Source organism: Xiphias gladius, chromosome 10 (genome assembly GCF_016859285.1).
Source record: "Xiphias gladius isolate SHS-SW01 ecotype Sanya breed wild chromosome 10, ASM1685928v1, whole genome shotgun sequence".
In the NCBI taxonomy this organism is placed as follows: Eukaryota; Metazoa; Chordata; class Actinopteri; order Istiophoriformes; family Xiphiidae; genus Xiphias; species Xiphias gladius.
The window spans coordinates 18,949,476-18,969,148 of NC_053409.1; the positions used below are offsets into that span (position 1 = coordinate 18,949,476).

At 42.6% G+C, this 19,673-nt stretch overlaps 1 protein-coding gene across 5 annotated transcripts in view; it reads left to right on the plus strand.

Annotated features, from left to right (window-relative positions):
* Positions 1–19,673, plus strand: part of ppp2r3a (protein phosphatase 2, regulatory subunit B'', alpha) — a 63,564-nt gene that overhangs the window by 20,889 nt on the left and 23,002 nt on the right. For 4 of the 5 annotated variants that reach the window (XM_040137483.1, XM_040137484.1, XM_040137485.1 and 1 more), the window contains exon 2: positions 14,323–17,883. In XM_040137483.1, coding sequence (XP_039993417.1) covers positions 15,139–17,883 — 2,745 coding nt within the window. In that variant the 5' untranslated portion in view covers positions 14,323–15,138. Of the gene's footprint in view, positions 1–14,322; positions 17,884–19,673 lie in introns of those variants that run through there. The other variant, XM_040137482.1, reaches the window with a different exon arrangement.

A 19,673-nucleotide genomic window follows, 5' to 3' on the forward strand; every position in this document is an offset into this window, starting at 1 on the left:
GTCTAGACCAAAACCTCTGGCTTAGCTGCAGCCCCACAGCCACATGCTCAGCTAAACCCACATCCCAGCCAGAGCCTGTATGCGCTTGGCATACGCTGAGGGTTTATGGGTAAGTGAATGAAAACCCTGGTGTGTGCTGATTTCTCAAACAGATGAAATTTAAATGTCATAAAGCAAGCAGCAAAACATGAGTACACAAAAGAGGAAAGGAGAGAAATGGAGAGATACTGTTTGTATTTATCTTTCACGATCCCGAAGAGAGTGATTCGCAGGGCGATTAAAGCAGGATGATTAAAGCTAAGGAGGTGTTGATTAAGAGATGAAAGATAAAAGAAGAAGAGAGGGGGAGTGCTCAGGGAGAAGAAAAGAGGAAAAATTTAAAGTGGGGATAGTAGGCAGGTACTAGACGGTAAAGGGAAAGGACAAGAGGTAGAATTTTTAGGGAGAAGTGAATGATGGCGAAGTAAAATGGAGTCAACATGGCCCCTTCTCTGGGGATAAGGTTTTGTCTGACCCAGTCAGAGACAGTGAGAACCACAAACGCGCACACATACGTTCCCTGAGATGAAAAGGCAGACGGACATTTGACCATGAGCAGCGGCCAGGGTCACATGCACAAACACAGCTTCAAGAATAGACTCTAAACACTAGGGAAGAAAATAACCCAGTAACAGAGGATGTGGCGTGTGTGTGTGTGTGTGTGTGTGTGTGTGTGTGTGTGTTTTGTGTGCAAGAGAGAGGAAAGTTTGTGGGTTTTTCATTCTGTGTTTTGTGAAATGTGTTTGTGCTAATACGTCCATTTGTAGGGTTAACTGGGTTTATAAATGTGCAATTCAATTACTTTCTGTAAGCCTTGCTTTCATCCCTAGCTGTAATGAATCCCATAAGCTGTTTATTATCTATTAAATCTTCATGTTGTGTCTTTACTGTTGTTCCCACTAATTTTCCTTCAGTTGAGGTTGCGTACAGCCACAAGTTTAATAGAAGGGAGGGAGGAGAGTTGAGGGAGAGGTGAGGGGAGTCCAGTTTTATAGTCTTGTTTGCATGTTGGGTTGTAAATACCCCCCCCTTACAGGCTTAAAGTGACAGCTGGTCCCAAAGAGTTGTCATGGCTGAACCTGCTGAAAGTCTTTTTTTTGTGATTCCGAAAGCCGAGCAACACGGCTTTGTACCGAATGATAAAAAATAACAATGATCAAATTGAATCAAATTCAAAACTGTGGTTAGATGACACTGGCTCTGCCTCTCTGGTTTCCAATGAAGAGCTCAAACCCGAAATGGCTCAGTCAATGAATGGTTGAATGGTACAACAATAACTGTAATATTACATGGCACTGAGTCAGGGTCCTTGAGGTAGATGAAATCCTCTAATGGTAGGGATAAATTAGAGGACTGTTGGGATGATTTATTCCAAATTTGCCATGCCAGAATACATCACGGAATTCTTGATTAGGGGGTTGGTTGGAGCCAATGGTCAGTAAAAAGAGGCAGTGTGAGGTGTTTACAGAATCAATCTTGACCATCCATCTTGCAGACTTATTTGAGCTTCTGTTAAGTTTTGATCTTCAGCTCCACATTCAGTATATGGAAGGCCTCTCAGGGGTACTGTACCTGCTACATCTTGTTTTTTAATCAAAGAGTATTAAAAGCAAAAGTCAACTCCCCCCCCCGAACATTCTCTAGTTTCAGCTTCCCAAATGTGATGATTTGCTTTTTTTCTCAGTCTTACACAATTGGAAATTTAATATCTTTGGGTTCTGGACTCATGGTTGAGATGTAGTCAGAAGCTCATTTGATATACTGGTGTCATACTGGGGAACAGCCTCTGATTAAATATGACGCTGACAAAAATAAAAGGGACTTTCAGAGATCAGGTCAGAGTTTTTTTTGTGGAATAAGGTGACAGGTTATTGATGAAAAGATACATGTACTAAGAATCTTTTTTGTTGTATATAGATATATATCTATTTTTTTTACTCTGATGTAGTTTTGGTCTTAAGATACTATTGATACTATTAAATTTATGTTTTGTGTGTGTCTGTTAACATCAGAGGGCCATGTTGGAAATAAGTGTTCTCATTTTCATTTATTTTATTTCATATTTTCAGTTATTTTTCTGATTTTTTTTTTCCCCCCGCGTGCTCAGATCTTGAAAATGCAGCCCAATAATAGGATAAAATGACATATCTACATACAGAAAGAATGTATGCACGGACTAATACAGTACACATGAACAGAGTAGTTAGTAACAGTCCATTGTAAATAAGTTGAAGGCGTTTAACGATTGATAAAGACAGACAAAACAGACAAAAGAGAGGCAGCAGAAAAAGGCAACCAATATTCTAATGTTCACGTTTGATTGTTAACATGTTATCCCTTTGACTGGATTTTTTTTGTATATTCATAAAAAAAAAAAAGGTTGGACAAAACAAGCTACCTGACATTTTATGGCGTAAATGATGGGTGGACGATAGTGTCAATTTGCCCTGGCTCACGTTGACATGAGATGTTGGGGCAGGAGAGGGGATGAAGAACATGTGAGACTGTGGCAAGGCTGCACCACAAAGTCCTGATTTAGATGTGGTTTTTCAGTGTGTGCGTGTGTGTGTGTGTGTGTGCGTGTGTATTTGCGCGCATGGCGGCGAGATAAGGAGGGGTGACTCAGTGGTGGTTCGGAACACGATGACTCTCCTCACCATCTCGGTGACGATGGGCCATGGCGACAGGGGTTTGCGGTTAGAAACCCTAATCTGCTCCTCATATGACCCTCTGATGGACAGGGACAGCAGTCAGCTCACACACACACACACACACACACACACACACACACATACACACACACAGACAGACGGCCCTCAGACTAGTTAGTCTAGCTTCAGCGCTCCAGTCTAAACATGCTCTTATATGGATTTCTGTTAAAATCTGGAGATCTCTACTCTTTCTTTCATTATAAACACAGAGTTCTGATGCCTACATGTAACTGCCTAGTTAGCACAAACATGTCTGAAAAGACATTATGTTTGGACCTTCAGAATGTCGTTAAGAGAGGGAGAAGGAGTGTTTTTTATATTTCTTCCCACGACATTGTATAGACATCTTTTGCTAGATTTGGACGTCCAGTCTAAATTTTCAGGGAGGCCAGAATATATCTTCTTCATATGTTCTTTTTTTATGTTCATTCTTTGTTTGTAATTTTTGCACGTTATGTACCTCATGTTATATAACTTAAGAGAGTCAGAATCAACATTTTATACATCTTTTTCACATCTTTACCTGACATTTTAAGAGCTGCAACGATAAGCTTAATTTATCAGTCATTTGCCCAGAAAAATATTTAGCAACTATTTTGATAATTGTTTTATACTTTTTTTTTTTTTTTAAGCCAAAGTATCAAATATTTGCTGTTTTGGGCAAATATGAGCATTTGATGCATTCCTTTGTCAAATATGATGGTAAACTGAACGTCTTGTAGTTATTGGAAACCTGTGTAATTTTATAACATAAGAGTATGTAATGATATCAACAGTAGTGACATTGTAGTTATAATAACCTTCAGGTGCATTTAAATAGAAATAGATGCGAGGGAAGGAAAACTTGGCCTGCAGTGCTTTGCATTGGCTCAATAAGGTGAGAAAGTGATTGGAAATAATACAACATCAGACAGATTTCAGATCCTGACATGAGGATGCTTGCTCCCTCTCTTTCTCCTCTCATGTCAAACTCACCCTCACTTGTCATAGTGTCTGCGTGTCTTTGTGCATAGACATTATGCTGTCATTTCACAGCCTGTCATCCCACCCCTGCTCACTAGACACCTATCCCCACACATCTAGACTTAACTGGTGGCCCTGCAGATGCCGCCCACATCACCTGCTTGTGGGCAGATCCATCATCTTGTCAGTTTACTGCTTACGTCAGTGACGGCAATTTTGGTTCACACGAGTTGGAATGTGAGCACGGTATCACTGATGGAGGAGTATGTGTGTCTGTGTATCGTATTGTATCGTTTCGCTCTGTTAGTGTAAAAGCGCTGTGGTATCTGAGAAAAGTCTTGAGTCCAGAACTTTCTAGAACAAGTCATTCAGCTCTGACCAGCAGTGAGATTTGTTCCAGTTCTGCCTCCATGTCAAGTTTTTCTAGTTTTGGTCTGCTTCTCTTCCCCATTTGGGCTTTGAGTGTGCCTGAACACTTAACACCTCATAATTAATAGTGTTACCCCATTTTGTGTTAGTTATTTTTGTACTGCTCAATCTGTAGTAAATCTTTACTAAATTGTAAATGGCACACAATCCACCCTCAACCAAGGCCACGTGATTAAAAATCCCGTTAGGCCGGGAAGGTTTGAGTGCATCTTTCCCTAAATATGGCTATTAGAGATGTCTTGAGCTGATCAGAAACATTGAGACTGATCAAGGAATTTTCATATTGTCAAGTTTTGGTTGTATAAGGCACAATGCATTTATGATTTATGATGTCTGTTGAGCTCAGGTCACTTCTGCTATCAAAATGCCCCATTGTGCTCCATTAAAAGGCTGGAAACTGAAATGAGCAGCATCCAGCCATCAGTGAAGTTTAAACTGAAAGTGGAGCTGCTTTGGGTTTTGGTTTTCTGTTACATATCTTAGGGTGGACCTTGGCACTGAAGTGCTACTGTTGGCTGAGAACTCCTTTTGAATTTCAGTATTTTTTTTCATGCCGTGGATAAAGAGCTGCTTTTGTCCAAACTCTCCTGTTACAGCAGTTCCAAACTGACACTACTCTATCCACACATATAATATGCAAAACTGAAGGACAGAAAGCAAAAAAAAAATATACAAAAATATATATGTACGAAAACTGTAATAATTACTTAAGACTTTATAAAAGGAAAGCTGTGATGCAAGCTATATTTTCCTAATGCACTTATTCTGCGGTTAGAAAAATGCCATATAAATCACTTTTATATGGCATTTTATAGATGGCATATCTTGGTCTAAGTGTATTCTGAACAGCTGTTTTATGTAGGAGAATATGAATATGGGCTCAGGACTGAGTGCAGATTATCAGTATTAAAGGGACAATGCAGATCAGGGATCAAGAGAGGCAGCCTCATAGTGGTCTGAACGGATGTCCAGCCAGAACCGCTGGCCATTTGGTTAAAAGATGATGTAATGTTTCAGTGATGATTATTTCCTTTTTCATGTCTTAGACAAACAGTATGTGGACTTTTTTGCTATTTTACAATAGCAATCCCACACAGACCGAATGAATGATGAATTTGGTCAGAGAAGTGCATTGTCCTCCGTGATTTGTTAAAGTGTACAGTGCCGAACCAAATGATCGAGCCTTATGTTATAGATGTCTTTAGTTCACTGCAGCTTCGCTGCTCCAAACACAGAGTCTTTTCCTCTCTCCTTTTTTTCCCTCATATTAGTGTATGATTTTGGATGTGTGTGCATTCTGCTGTCTGGTTTCTCGTTGGATGTCGCTGGTGTAAGCTGGTCGCCTTTGGGTCTAGGTTGTAGGTGGTTGCAGGAATAAACTGTTTACTGGCTGAATCCAGGTCAGCTGTCTTTGCACATTACATTAGATTTATTTGTGTGTCCTTTGTCTTCTGTGCAAACGTGTGGGCATGTGTGTGTCTGATGTCTGATTTCTGTGTCTCCATGTGCATTAGCAGAATGCAGCCAAAAGCATGACATCACCCAAAATGTGCTTTTTGGCTGGACCGGCTACGGTCCAGCGCTACGGTCCAGCGCTACATTCCTGAATGTCCGTGACTGAGTAATAGTGTTGAGTTTGTGATGAAGTTACACCACTGGTCGGCCGAGTGTTGGACATTTCCCATTTGGCCGTTGCTCTTTCTAAATGATTTGGCATCAACGTTTCCTATTGCGTCATCAGAGGGCGTTTACAGCGAATCCACAACAGTTTTCAGTCTGCAGGGGCCGTTATAGCCGTTCCTCTTTTTACTGCACCTCTCCATGCGCTAAGAGGCATGAGGGAGACCAAACAGTTGATGAAAGAGCAGTGGAAGTTAGCAGATAATCACAATAGTTGTAATTAAAATAAGTTCTATTTCAAATCAACAATCTCAAGATATGAGTGTAAAGTATTGATCTTGCAAGTGCATTTATGACCTTTTCTTTTAACTCAGTCAAAGCTTAACCATGTCAGGTAATATGCTACTTTAGTACATATTTAACAACAAATATTGCTAAGACCACTACAGAAAATTCAATGAACATTTAATATTCAGGAATACACATTTATAGACACTACCACTGACTATCCCTGTAAGAAATTGCCCACATTTTCTTTTACATTGACCATACACCGTCAAACCTATTAGGTTTTGGCCTAGTCTTGATAAATAAGCTGCAATGCAGGGGCCGGGTCATAGTGAGCTCCAGGCCAAGCAGGATGGACAGATGTGTGTGTGTGTGTGTGTGTGTGTGTGTGTGTGTGTGTGTGTGTGTGTGTGTGTGTGTGTGTGTGTGTGTGTGTGTGTGTGTGTGTGTGTGTGTGTGTGCAGGTGCGTGCATGCTTGCTTTCACGTGCATGTTTTTATCTGTATGTGAGTGTAGTGCAGAGCTGTATTTGACTTATCGTGGAGGTATCTGCAATTGTGTGTGTAGACACTCTTTTGTATTTAGGTGCATGTCTGTAAAAATCTGTGTGTGCGTGTGTTCGTGTGCTGCAGGTTCGGATGTTGTAAAGCCGATGCCAGCTTTCATTGTCATCATCTCATGTGGCCTACAGTGTTTTGTATTTAAAGCACGTACTTTCTGCCCTCTGCAGTGGAACAGCAGAGTGTGTGTGTGTGTGTGTGTGTGTGTGTGTGTGTGTGTGTGTGTGTGTGTGTGTGTGTGTGTGTGTGTGTGTGTGTGTGTGTGTGTATTTGATCAGGACTGTGTGTGTGTTAGCCTTATAAGGCCAAGCCGTTTTAACCAGGAAACATTTAAGGATAAGAAAAGATGTGAGTCACTGTTTTCCCTCATCTGCTCAGAAGCACAAAAACATCCTCTTTGCTGCCCTCAACACCTTCCCTCGGGGGGATTTATTGTGTTTAAATGTGTGAGTGTGTGTGTGTGTGTGTGTGTGTGTGTCCGTCCGTGTGTCCGTGTGTCCCTGTGTCCTGTAGTCCTTGGAGTTACTGTTTTGCTCCTAATGAGGTGCTGAGCTATTCACACAGGCCCACTTTCCTGAGAGATCTGAAGAGTGCCGGGGGAACAGCTGGTAGATTGCTGTAGGTGTGGGACTGTGGAGGAACCCTTGTCCTATCTCTGCCTGTAAAGTTGGAGCATGTGGCGAGTGAGCGAAGAGGAGGAAAGAATTAAGCAAAGCAAAAGAGGGAGATAATAAAAAGCATGAGAATAGAGAGGGTAGTAAAAAGCAGAGGAAAGGCAGAAATGATGGCCCAAGTGAGAGCGAGGGAATTAGAGAGTCTTGCTGTTGAATCTGAAGGAGTTCGCAAGACTATTCACCTCTTTAATTTTACTTATTGGAAATGTAACATGTTTTAGAAGTTTTGCAGTAATTTGCTATACTACTGACATACCCAGAATCAGTATCAATATTGGGTTATCCTAACTTAGCTCAGTTTCAGTTAGAAACATGTCAAAGAACTGACCATTCATAGTGAACTGACATCCAGTTACGTATGCCAGAAAACATGAACATTAAATCTTATGTTCAATAATTAAACAATACCAAGGGTGTTGCACATAAGGAGGAGGATGGTGGGATGTGTGATAAATTAGCAACAGTGAGACATGTAAGGTTATAATGGCCACTCTGTGCAACTGCATGACTCTTACTGGACATTACTAGTCAGCTGGATTCCAAACAGCTGATGAATGAGCCGGTGACTGTGAAGCTTGAATGAGTCAGTTGGTGCCAGTCAGCTAATGCAAGCACAACTTCAGTAACTAGCACTATGCTTCATTAACGGATGTAGGGCTGCAACTAATGATTATTTTCATTATCGATTAATCTGCAGATTGTTTTCTCAGTTAATCAATTTATTGTTTTGTCCATAAGAGGTCTGAAAATAGTGAAAAATTCCCATGGCAGTTTCCCACAGCCCATGGAGATTTGTTCAGTTAGCTTGTTTTATTCAACCAACAGTCCAAATTCCAAATATATTCAGTTTACTGTGATAAATGACAAAGAAAAGCATCATATCCTGACATTTTAGAAGCAGGTACAAGCACTAAAACCATTAAATCTGTTTAAATTGCAACTTTATGAAAATACCCTGTTGTTGTCTCTCTGCTAATGGTTTTTCCCTCATAGATAAAAATAATAATCATAGTCAGTATTAGTTACACTAAAATCTAGAAAGATATTAAGGATAATTGGAGCTAGGGCTGGGCGGTAACTTAATGTTGACATTTATTGACTTTCAGTGGAATCTAGTTCATCTGTGCTGCCTATAGAAGCAGAAATGCCTTTGAAGTCTGGTAGAGCAAAGTAATAGAAAACAGATTAATCAACCTCTGACATAACATGAGGGTGAATACCAACCGTACAAATATACTCTAAATCAATGCTCTCTTTGTCCTGTGTTTCTGCTCTGTGTTTACAGTGAAAATGCCTTCACAGTGATTTTATAAAACTGCCCCTATTGGCCCGGACCTGCCTGCCTGTAGCTTAGTCCAGTTCAGCCCTGACTGCTGTTCTGACCTGTAGTGGCTGGTGCCATTATTCTGGGGTGTGCTCTCTTAAGCTTGCAGACGTGGTTTCATCATGAACAGCTGTGTGTACGTGTGTGTGTGTGTGTGTGTGTGTGTGTGTGTGTGTGTGTGTGTGTGTGTGTGTGTGTGTGTGTGTGTGTGTGTGTGTGTGTCTCCAGAGTAACAGTGATTTGTGCTCTCAGCAGCCAGGGTCTTATCCAGACAATAAGTTTGGCAGACATAACGAGAGAGCTCCCAAGTCTCTGCCAGACACACAAACACACTTACTCATCCCCTCACTCCTCTGCATATTCAGTCTTGCAGTTTTGATAACGAACATATGCTCTTTAAATGTTTATCTCTTTCTCTCCATTTTCCCCTTTAACTATATTATGGCAAATGTTAGTGTATGTGCATTTGTATGAGGCAAAATATCCATCGGCCTGAAACTTAGTCACCACCAGTAAGCTTGTCAGTTTTAAGCACGATACTTCATTTCACTTCTCAGTCTTACTTTTCGGGTCATTCATTTTTGCTGTGGTCCAGGAAATGAAACCTAATGTAAGAAAAATATATCTAACTATTATTTAAAGATGATTTGTAGGAAAGCACCTGAGTGCTTGTCTTCCCTCATTTCAGGGACATTCTCTGTCCAGAGATGCATGATAATGGTCATTTTCTCCTTTCTATTGTTTGTACAGTCCAAACAAACAGATATATTCTTTCTTACTTGAGGGCTTATGAAGGCAGACACCTTAACTATCCCTTAATCCATAATTGTGTCAAATATCCCCTCTGATTTTTTTCCCCCTGCCTGTGTTTTGGCTTGCGTACAAATGTCTGGTTTGCAGAGCAGCTCCCTGCCCGTCTCTGTGTGGGACCTGCTGGGGCTTTTTTGTAATCCAGACCCTCAAAACTCCAGCCCTCCTGCTCAAGATAGACTAATGTCCTTGTATATCAGGCACTGTCAACAGAAACCTCTGCGTTTTATATATGTGTAATATATATATATATATGTATGTATATGTGTGTGTGTGTATGTGTGTGTGTGTGTGTGTGTGTGTATATATATATACTTTATACTTTAAGGTGTTTTTAGCTTTATTAGACCATAGAAAGAGGGAAGTGAGAGAGAAGAGGGAAAACAGAGAGGTTGTGTTTGTAGGAGTCTTGTGGAAGTCATTTGCCTAGTTTAATGCTGATTTCAGGTTAAGACAATTGTTTCTTTTCTTCCTGTTTTACACAGTCCGATTGCCAGCAAGGCCATCTTTCTCCCATATTTTTCAGCCTGACGTTCTCTGCAGCTGCAGCTGACACAGAAAATGATGATAATTGAAGTGTGGCCGAGGCTTGACAAGGACAGAGCTGTCTGCCAGAGTATCTATCTATCTGTCTGCCCCTCTGTCTGTCTGCCAGCAAGACAGTTGATTGAGGCACAGCTGATGAACAAACTCTGCTACAGAATAAATTCGACTCTATTTTCGAATGTGTAGTTTGTGTGCGTGTTGTGCGTTTGCGTGCATTCAAACAGCCCTTAGAAGTCAGAGTGAATAATTCATGTGAGGATTACAGAAAGAAGCAGAGAAGTGGGTCAGAACTGCTGTTGGTTCGTAAAGATCAGAAAAGGGAAAAAGTAAGAGAATTAGATGTATAAAGAAAAGATGGAAGGGAAGAGAGAAGAAGGAAAATGTTTAAAGTTGACATTTTAAACATTTGATTAAATGTATTTATGCATTTGTTGGTGATACATGCAATTTGATTCATTTTTCTTTCCATCAAACTGTGTTTTTGTGTGTGTTTATATGCTTTTATGTGTGTTTCCTTGTGAGTGTGAGTGCTCATGTGTCTGTTTTTTTTTTTTTTTTCTTTCCCAGAGGAAAGTAATGTTGTAGCCCAGTAATCCCTCTTTTGTAGCTACTGTTGTACCCCCATTGTAGTGCAGAAGTCAGTGCCACCAGAGCCGCTAGTCTCATTCTAGGCTCTGTTTAGTATGTGTATGGCATAGCAGAGCTCTCTGTTCTCACTGTGTGATCTCAGTAGCAGCACTGAAGTTGTGCACCAAGCTGTGTGTGTGTGTGTGTGTGTGTGTGTGTGTGTGTGTGTGTGTGTGTGTGTGGGGTGTGTGTGTGTGTGTGTGTGTGTGTGTGTGACCTGGTGGGGGGGGGGGGGGGGGGTGTGGTTTGGGGGTATGGGCTGGGTTCCTATGTCTTCCCCCCTGGCCCCCCCCCCCCCCCCTCCCCCCCCCCACACACCCACACACATGCACGCACACACACACACACACACACACACAAACATGCACAGCAAAACAACATGCATGTATTGTGGACAAAGTTTCACAAAGTACACAAGCTCTTTCTGTGCACATTTGCTGATGCACACACACACACATGCAAAAACATACTTTTGGTGGCTGGATTGGTGGTTGTGACAGAAGTGGCCTCCGGTGATTTAGTGCTTCCTGGTGAAGGTCAGTTTGAAAGAGAGACTTTTTTAGACTGGGCAAAAAAAAGAAGGGAGGGAAAGAGGGAGAGGCAAAAAAAGAGAGAGAGATTGAAAGGATGGGAAGGTGAGAGGGGAAAAAGGAGAAAGGTTGTCTCAACTAAATTATTTCCTCTTACAAAGAAACTCGAGGAACACAATCAACCAATCTACCTCCACTTCTCTCTTCTTGTTCAGCCTTTAATTTCAGGGTATAGAGATAGAAATAATGCCTCTGAAAAGAAATGGGAAATGGAGTAAGCAAAGGATAAAGGGTACAGATAAGAATTCCACTGCAAATTGCATAATGGTGCCCTTTGTTAAAACTTCACAAAAAGGTAGGAGGTAACCTTCACTATATACTTGGTAAAAGGTAAGTTTCATTCTGATGAAAATTTGTCTCAATTTATAGTTTTAGCATTAAAATAAAAAAATAGGCTTACCTGTACTTGGAGTTACCAAGAGTTTATTTGTTGTCATGTTTTTATTGCTCCAAACATCCAAGACACCTTAAAATAAACCTACAATTTTCAAAGGCTAAAGACATTCCAGATGTTGGCTTTAAGCTTTGGCTTGTTGGTGTAAAACTGAAAGCTGATACCTCCACGCATGTTCAGCTAACTCGCCCATAAAATATGTCCAGAGGAAAAAAAAACATAACTTAGCTGCCACTAAATTAGGACAAAGCTTGAAAACACACCACAGAATGTGTGTGTGTGCTAATTAGGGAATCATCTCTTCCTGTAATACATGCCAGTGTGAGGCATGTGCAGGCATTCGTGGGTGGGTGTATGCACGTGCAATTGTCTGTGGAGATTGTTCAGTGTTATAAAAACCAGTAGAGTTTGTTTATGTGCTCAGTATCACTTTGGGAAGCTGTCGTTTACTAAGATATATACACAGATGTAAAGTGTGTGTGTGCAGCAAGGAGAAAGAAGCGAGTGGACGTGCTTGTGTGCATGTGTGTGTGTGTGTGTGTGATTGCCATCCTGTAGTAGTCTATTTCTAACTGTCTGTCGAGATTCGAGTCTAGCTTGCCAGAAAGTGTAATATCCTGCTCAAGAGACTGATTCAGCAGCATCCAGCTGTTTTGTGTGTGTATGTGTGTGTGTGTGTGTGTGTGTGTGTGTGTGTGTGTGTGTGTGTGTGTGTTTGTGTGTGTGTGTATGTGTGTGGAGAGAAAGGAGAGAAAAAGCGAGACAGAGAAATTAGGTGACCGCCTGTTTTTTCCATACAAAGTCTTAATAGTTGTTTTTCCAGGTGCCACAAATCCCCCTCCCCACCACCACCCTTCCCCACCCACAAGCCCACCAATCATTCCTACCCCTCTGCCCAGTTGCTCTTTTTCTCACTTTTAAGTAGGAAACTCTGGCTCCATAATTCCCCTGAGAACCCTGTACAGATCATATGTCTGCACTCTTGGTCTAAGTTGTAATAACCTCTCAATGTTGTTCTTTCTTCCTGTGGTTATTCTGAAAATCCTGCATCACACAGGTACGCAGCCCTTAATTTATGTAAATTTATCAGCTTGAGTGTGCCATGAATGCTTGAAAAAAATGAACATTTCTTAAAATAAGTTATTTGAATATAAGACATTGACTTCTTCAGATTGTTACTTTTCTGTTTTCTTTTTAAATTCTTCGTAGATCCAAATTTGGACAGCAAATATGTCTTACATTTGTATTTCTGAAGACATACGGTATGTTTGTATAGTTGGGATTAGGCTTGATGTTAGACTGAGTGATAGAGTGCAGTTGTTGATATAGTAGTGCTGTCTCACTGCAGTATTATAGTTAGTATACTGTATATGTATGTATGTCTGTACAGTATAAATGGGCATTCATGTGTAGGAGGGCACAGCCCTTAGGACTAAGTTGCCCTGGTGAAGGGGGGGGGGACAGCGGGAGACAAAGAAAAAGAAATCGGTCACTAAGACACGAAGGCATCTAAAAGTAAATGATAGAGCGGGCGAGAGATATAGAGAATGACAGAGAAATATAAAAGAGAGAGCAAACACTGATACAAAAAAGAATGAAAGAACTCACACATTGAATTCTTTTCACTATTTGACATGGCCTTGATTTGAATGGCCTTGAATGATTTTACCAATCGGTTTTGCTCGCATGTTTACTGTGCACTGTGTTTACCTTCCTGTCAGGCTCACTTAGTTCCTGGTACGTGGAATATTTTAATAATCCTTAACCTATTTTGCTGCATAGAAATGCCTCTCCAGTATGAACTCTTCAGCTGTGAAATTTTTTTCATTTTGAAAAAGTTTGAAAGCTGCAAATGATCAAAATTGAAATCTGTACTGTAAGTGCCTAAATTCTGAAACATGCTTCACTGTCTGACAACTTTCAGTTGTAAAATGTAACTTTTCGGTGAGTCTGTAGGTCCAAAAGTCGGATTTTACAGCCCTTTTGAAGGGCATTTGTTATATTTACTGCATTTACTGCATTTATGTCCTTAAGGTCAAACTATGACTTCTTCATCACCTTTGTCGAGTTTGGCAGTGTGGGTCTGTCTTCTACTCTTTGTATGTGTGTTTGTGTGTTTCAGTCTTTTTGTTTCTTCTGAAGCGCTGGAAGTTGAAAAGAATAGAATCAAACACAATAGCACAGAAAAAATACATATTTATTTCCTTTACAAACATGTACGATTCACGGTGGACCTTAGGCAAAAAACAGGAATGAAAACCTGAAAGTAACAGGTGTTTTCTCTTTTCCCCACACCTGCCTCTCTTTTACTGAGTCGTGATTTCTCAGCGGGGTTGGAGGAAACTCTTTGTAGATCTGTGATGAAAGAGGGAGTCATGTCTTTTTTTCTGCTCAGCCTGTTTAACCAGCCACACGTTTATGTCTCCCTTCCTCCCCTGCATTTTATCTGAATGTGTGTCTATGGTTTTGAGCTTGATGTGGAAGGGAGCTAAGTGCAGTTTTGCAGGTGTTTTTGATGACAGAGTCTAAAGCTCCATATCAACTGTGATCTGGATGATAGCTATAGGGTCCCTTGCACATACACAACTCCATATTTATGTACACACAAGCACTCTCAGCTCACTCACATTCCCCTTCTTGGTGTCCCCTTCTTGATAACTGTCTTAATGATTTACTTTCTCTTCCTCTGATTTCCCTTTCCCTCATTTTCACCCTTTCTCCTCCCTCCCTCCTTTTCTGACTCGCAGGTGGTGCCCTCCCGTCAGAAGTACACACTCCCTCTGACACATGGTTGACAGTGGAAGACAGAAGGGGTGAGAGAGAGTACGGGAGTGACAGAATATCCAGACAAGCACTCACAGAGAGAAGGAGTCAGGCGACCATCTGTGGTTGGACCCCTGCTATTCTGCAGCTGTGTCGGAGTCAGCTAACGGTTTTCAGCGCCTTCAGAAAAAAAAACCACAGAGTGAGATAAAAAGGGGTTCTTCCTACATCTCATTGCCCAGAGGATGAGCCCAGGCTGGGGCAACGTTAAGGCCTTGCTGGCCTCGGATTAAGCCCCTGGGGCTGCTTCTATGGAGGGATGGGTGATACCCCAGCTGGATCTTCCGCTGTCGCCGTCCTCCATGGCTATCATTAGTGGCTAATGAGCTGCTGCTAGAGAGGAAACGGAGAAGGTGCCTGTGGAGAGAGGAGGAACCTTACAGCTGTTATTAAGAGACCCAGAGATCTCTGACAAGGAATTCTTTGCCCTTTGCAAGAGAGTGGAACCCTTTGAACTTTTTCAGGTGCGAGCATGAAAGAATATCAACTTCGGATGTCATAGTTGTAGACATTTCTTTTCAGGTGTTGATTGCCTGTTTTTTTTTTTGTTTGTTTGTTTTTGCTACAGCTTGTTAGTCTTGGAAAATTGTCACCATGCAGTTGAAAGACATCTTTTTTTAGCGAGATGAACAAAACAATATAATCTGTTTGGAATTCTTCGTTAAAGTTATATTGATTTTGTTTTACACTTTTTACACTATTATTTTGACCTTCCTATGCCCTGAAGCACATTGATCACCATGGCAGCAGCCTATCGTGTTGTGGTGAGCAGTGTGAGCTGCTACAACAGTGTGGTAGTTGACCGGCGCACTCACTCCCATGCTGTGCACTACTGCTCAGGGCCATGTGGGGCACTCTCCCAGGGTCTAGACTGCACTGTCGCACACCGCGGCACCTGCTCCGAGCTGCTTGTTGCACCTGACCCTGTATACACTGACACGAACAGCTCACCCATACACTCCCGTAACATGATCACTCAGCAACTTCCTAACCATGGTAAAATTAGTGTTACCATGGATACTAGTTATAATGGTTGTCTAGAGAGGGCGGGTAGCAGTGGCAATTTGTCTTTAGTGGAGGACAGCCCCACGTGGAGAGGTAAAAAGACCCCAAGTTGCGGAGGATCGACTGGGAACCTGAGCTCCGCTGGCAGTCTAAAGGACATAACTGAAGAGGCCATCAACCTTGCCAGTGGTAAGCTCAAAGAGTTTTCTTTTGACAAACTCCGCCTCTCCTCTTCGAGCCATGTCACCTTCCGGAAAGGTCGTAAAGTCCGTCCTGACTCTTTTAGCCGACGCTCCACTGACCTGGAGATTATCTACGGCCACTTCAGCTCTAACATAACCACTAATGGAACGAGTAATGGCATGATAAATGGCACGGCTACTTGTAATGATGAGAACATTCCACCATTTGTGCTGGGGAAAGGGGCAGGGCTGGAGGAGACAAAGCTAAAGGGCAACTCGGGCACCTTGTCAGCCATCACCAAAGTAGGTGGTGGCTCAACAAGCAGCTTAACAAATTTTGGGTCATTAGACCAAAGTCTGAACACAGTGGCCTCCCTGTACCGCAACACCCTTGGAGAGGAAAATCTGATTGCCCGTCTGCTGGAGAAGACACGAGCAGAGGCGGGTGCTGGGGGAGCAGGCGGGGAGGACATCCGTGCCTGCCTTGACATTCTGCTTAAATGTTCTGAAGACCTAAAGAAATGTACTGATATCATCAAACAGTGCATCAGACGCAAAGCTGGTGGAGGGCCAGAGGATGGAGGAGCCAGTCCAGACAGCATGTATCGGGCCGTGATGACCCGACTCAGCTCCTATCTGAAAAGACTGCCTCTGGAGCTGGAAGGAATTGGGGGTTTGGGAGGCAGTGGGCAGGGGGGTCAAGGTGCACCTGGAAGTGGGCACAGTGATTTGGCGGAACTGGTCAACACTCTTCACTCCATCCAACAGGGACCTTACTCTCCCATATTTGGCAATGAGCAACCTCCTCGCTATGAGGATGTGGTGCAGTCATCTCCTATCCCCAAGACTGTTCCTCATTCTGCATCTTGTAGTCACTCCTCTCTTTCATCTTCCTCCACATTGTCTTTGAAATCAGACTCCATCCATACCAAACCAGTCCAAAGCTCCCCACCCAGAACCAGTTTCCTTACAAATGGACTACAGCATCTGCATTCTTTCTCTATCGCACAACACACACTCTCTCCCCCATCTGTCACCTGCTCTGCATCCAGCTCCTCTCCAACACAGTCTCCTTCCCCTCTACATACTTCCCCAACCCCACCATACACACACACTCCTCCAGCATCCCCAATGGAGGCTCTTTATATTGAGGAGGAGGAAGCAGATGTAGGCAAGACACTAGAACAAATCTCACAACAGACACTCACTCCAACCAGAGGGGTAAACACTGTCCAGAACAAAAACGGGACTGTGTTAAGTCAGCACATGGACACACTCCATAACACTTCAAATACTTTGCCAGCCAACACTGGCTACAGCCCCACTTGGCCTTCCTCTGCCCCGCTAACAGTCTCAGCACCCAAAACTGTCTCACACAGGAATGATGACATCGACAAGCTGCTGATGGACTTGGAGAATCTGTCTCAGAGTATGAGCCACCCCAGAAACACTGAGCCTCCACTTCCAGCCAAGACCAGGAGGAGAGAGGGGGGGCAGGGGATCTCCAATGAGGCCCTCACTCAGCCCAAAATTGCCCAGTTCCAAGTCCAGCAGCAAGCTAGCCACTTAACAATTAACGGCCCTAGCTCCAGGACTCCCCCGAGTCTCACTCCTCCCCAGGGAGAGAACAGTGAAGCTTCGGTAGGGGAGGAGGAGGATGGGGCCCTTCTGCTGAGGATCCTGGAGAGCATTGAGAGTTTTGCCCAGGAGCTGGTGGATCATGGGGCGGGAAGCACAGGGAGTGCTGAGAGGAAATGTGGGAAGGAGCGAGAGGTGATGAGGCTCCTGCAGGATACACTGGCCACCACTGGCAGGGCTGATACCCCTCTGGAGAGCACAAACCCACCAGCTGCCGCTCCCACTGCTCCATCAATGCACACAAATGCGGTCCCAGCTATACCGCCAAAAAACTCCCTGGCAAATACACTTGCAGTTTCACCTACAACATCCGAATCTGTGTGCAATGCTACTTGTGAACCTGCACATAAGCCTACACCTGATGTTGCCCCCAAACCTCTGCCTACACCCATACCTGAGCCTACAACTGAAGCTACAGATACAGCTACAGAATCCTCTACAGGTGACATTTCTGCTCCTGTAAAATCATCACCTGCAAGCTTGTACTCAACCACACATTCAATCGACCTTACACCTGTAGCTGCACCTGAAGCTCCAGCCCCCGTTGCCATCCCAGCCACAGAAGCTACAAGAGAATCTGCCATTGCTGTTGGTGACCCTGCTGCTGTGAGAGACACTGTTTCAACCCTACTCATCCAGCAGACTCCAGAGGTGATCCGAGTAAGTGACACACAAACCTTAAAATTAAAACTAGTGACAAAAGCACAAGATAATGGACAGACAGAGTGACAACCAAGACATTTACTGAACATTACAGTTTCACAGTATTATTGCTGCACACCATGTGATTTTATTTTACACAATCAGTTATCATTTAAAGCTCTTGTTAGAAAATAGTTATCAGTTATTAGTGAATTATTATTCTTTGCGTCTGTTGAGTCTGGCTGAAAAACTAGCTTGCGGCTTTGTAAAAGACAATGTCACTTCTGGTATGAGGAGTATGGTGCCATACAAAGCTATTGCAAATCAGTATCTCAGTTTGAGTGGATATCAGCGGAGGTGGGACACTTTTCCTTAGTCCCTTTTTCTTAGTCCCTTTTTGTGATGGGAGCATATCTGCATGCTGTGCGGCTTTGATTTAATTCACATTCACTGTAGTTACACATATTGCAGATGTTTAATATTATGTCGAAAGCTGGTTGACTAATAATATTAATCAAATGTTACATTTGCCATAATTGTAACATTTGGATGCATTTATGCTGTAAAAACCAAAATAGGCAGTCTGGGAGAGACTGACAAAGTGACGGTTAGACTGACTGACTGCATTAGACTGATAATAGACAATTTGAAAGACAGCCTTTACTGCTTCCTGTGTATGTCATATAAAACGCCCAATTGAGGATTTTATTGCTGTGACACAACAGTGTTGTGGATGGGCTGTGAAAAATAGTATTCCTGAATTATGATGAACATGGTAATACAGTTTCCCTATCTGCGCTTGAATAAAAATGCTGGAGCTCTGAATCATGGGAACAGAACCTCCCATTGTGTTAGGAGTGGCTCTCTGTTGACTTTTCCTGGTTTGTAACTTTTGTTTTTTACTGTGTGTGTGTGTGTGTGTGTGTGTGTGTGTGTGTGTGTGTGTGTGTGTGTGTGTTGGCTCTCCTTTCCTGGAATATTTTAAGGTAATTTAGGGTTGTGCCACAGAGGGAGTCAGAGGGTAAGGGAATTGGAGCGTGTGTGTGTGTGTGTGTGTGTGTGTGTGTGTGTGTGTGTGTGTGTGTGTGTGTGTGTGTGTGTGTGTGTGTGTGTGTGTGTGTGTGTGTGTGTGTGTGTGTGTGTGTGTGCTAAGCTACTGATTCTGCAGTTAAAAAAATCAGAAAGGGGGCGTTACCTCAACCTCTCTTTGATGTGGGTGTTTAACAATACATTATGGATGAAGGTAATTTTGACTGACAAACACACATTAAAACCAACACTGAGTATCAAGTCATTACTCTTTTCAGTTTTTCTCCTCTCCCTGCCTCCCTCCCTTTGATTTTTTTTCTTTCTTACTAATTTGCTTATTTTTCTTTTCTTCCTTCATCCCTCCTTCTCCTCAACACTCTCCTGCTGCTGTTTGTGTGTCTGCTTGTTTATTTGCTGAGCTGTGTAACCTTATGCCCTGCTGATATGTAGGGCATCTATTTATGAGGTTACCATGGTAGCTGCCATAGTCAGAACAGAACAGCCAGCACCCGAACACATCATTACGCGATCTCATTCCTCCTCCGTCCTCTGACTGCTTATCCATCCCTCCTTCCTCTTTTTTTTGTTGTTTTTTCTGCTCCTCTGCCTCCACATCTCTGGTAATCTCATGCCATCCTTGAATCTTTTATTCTTTCTCTCCAGTTTTTCTTTTCTTTAATGCATCTGGGTCATTTTTGTTTTTATTCTTAGTGTCCATCTTTCACCTGCGGTCAAGGAGGCGGTCTATGTTAACCACCACTTGTCTTCCTGCCCTGTGA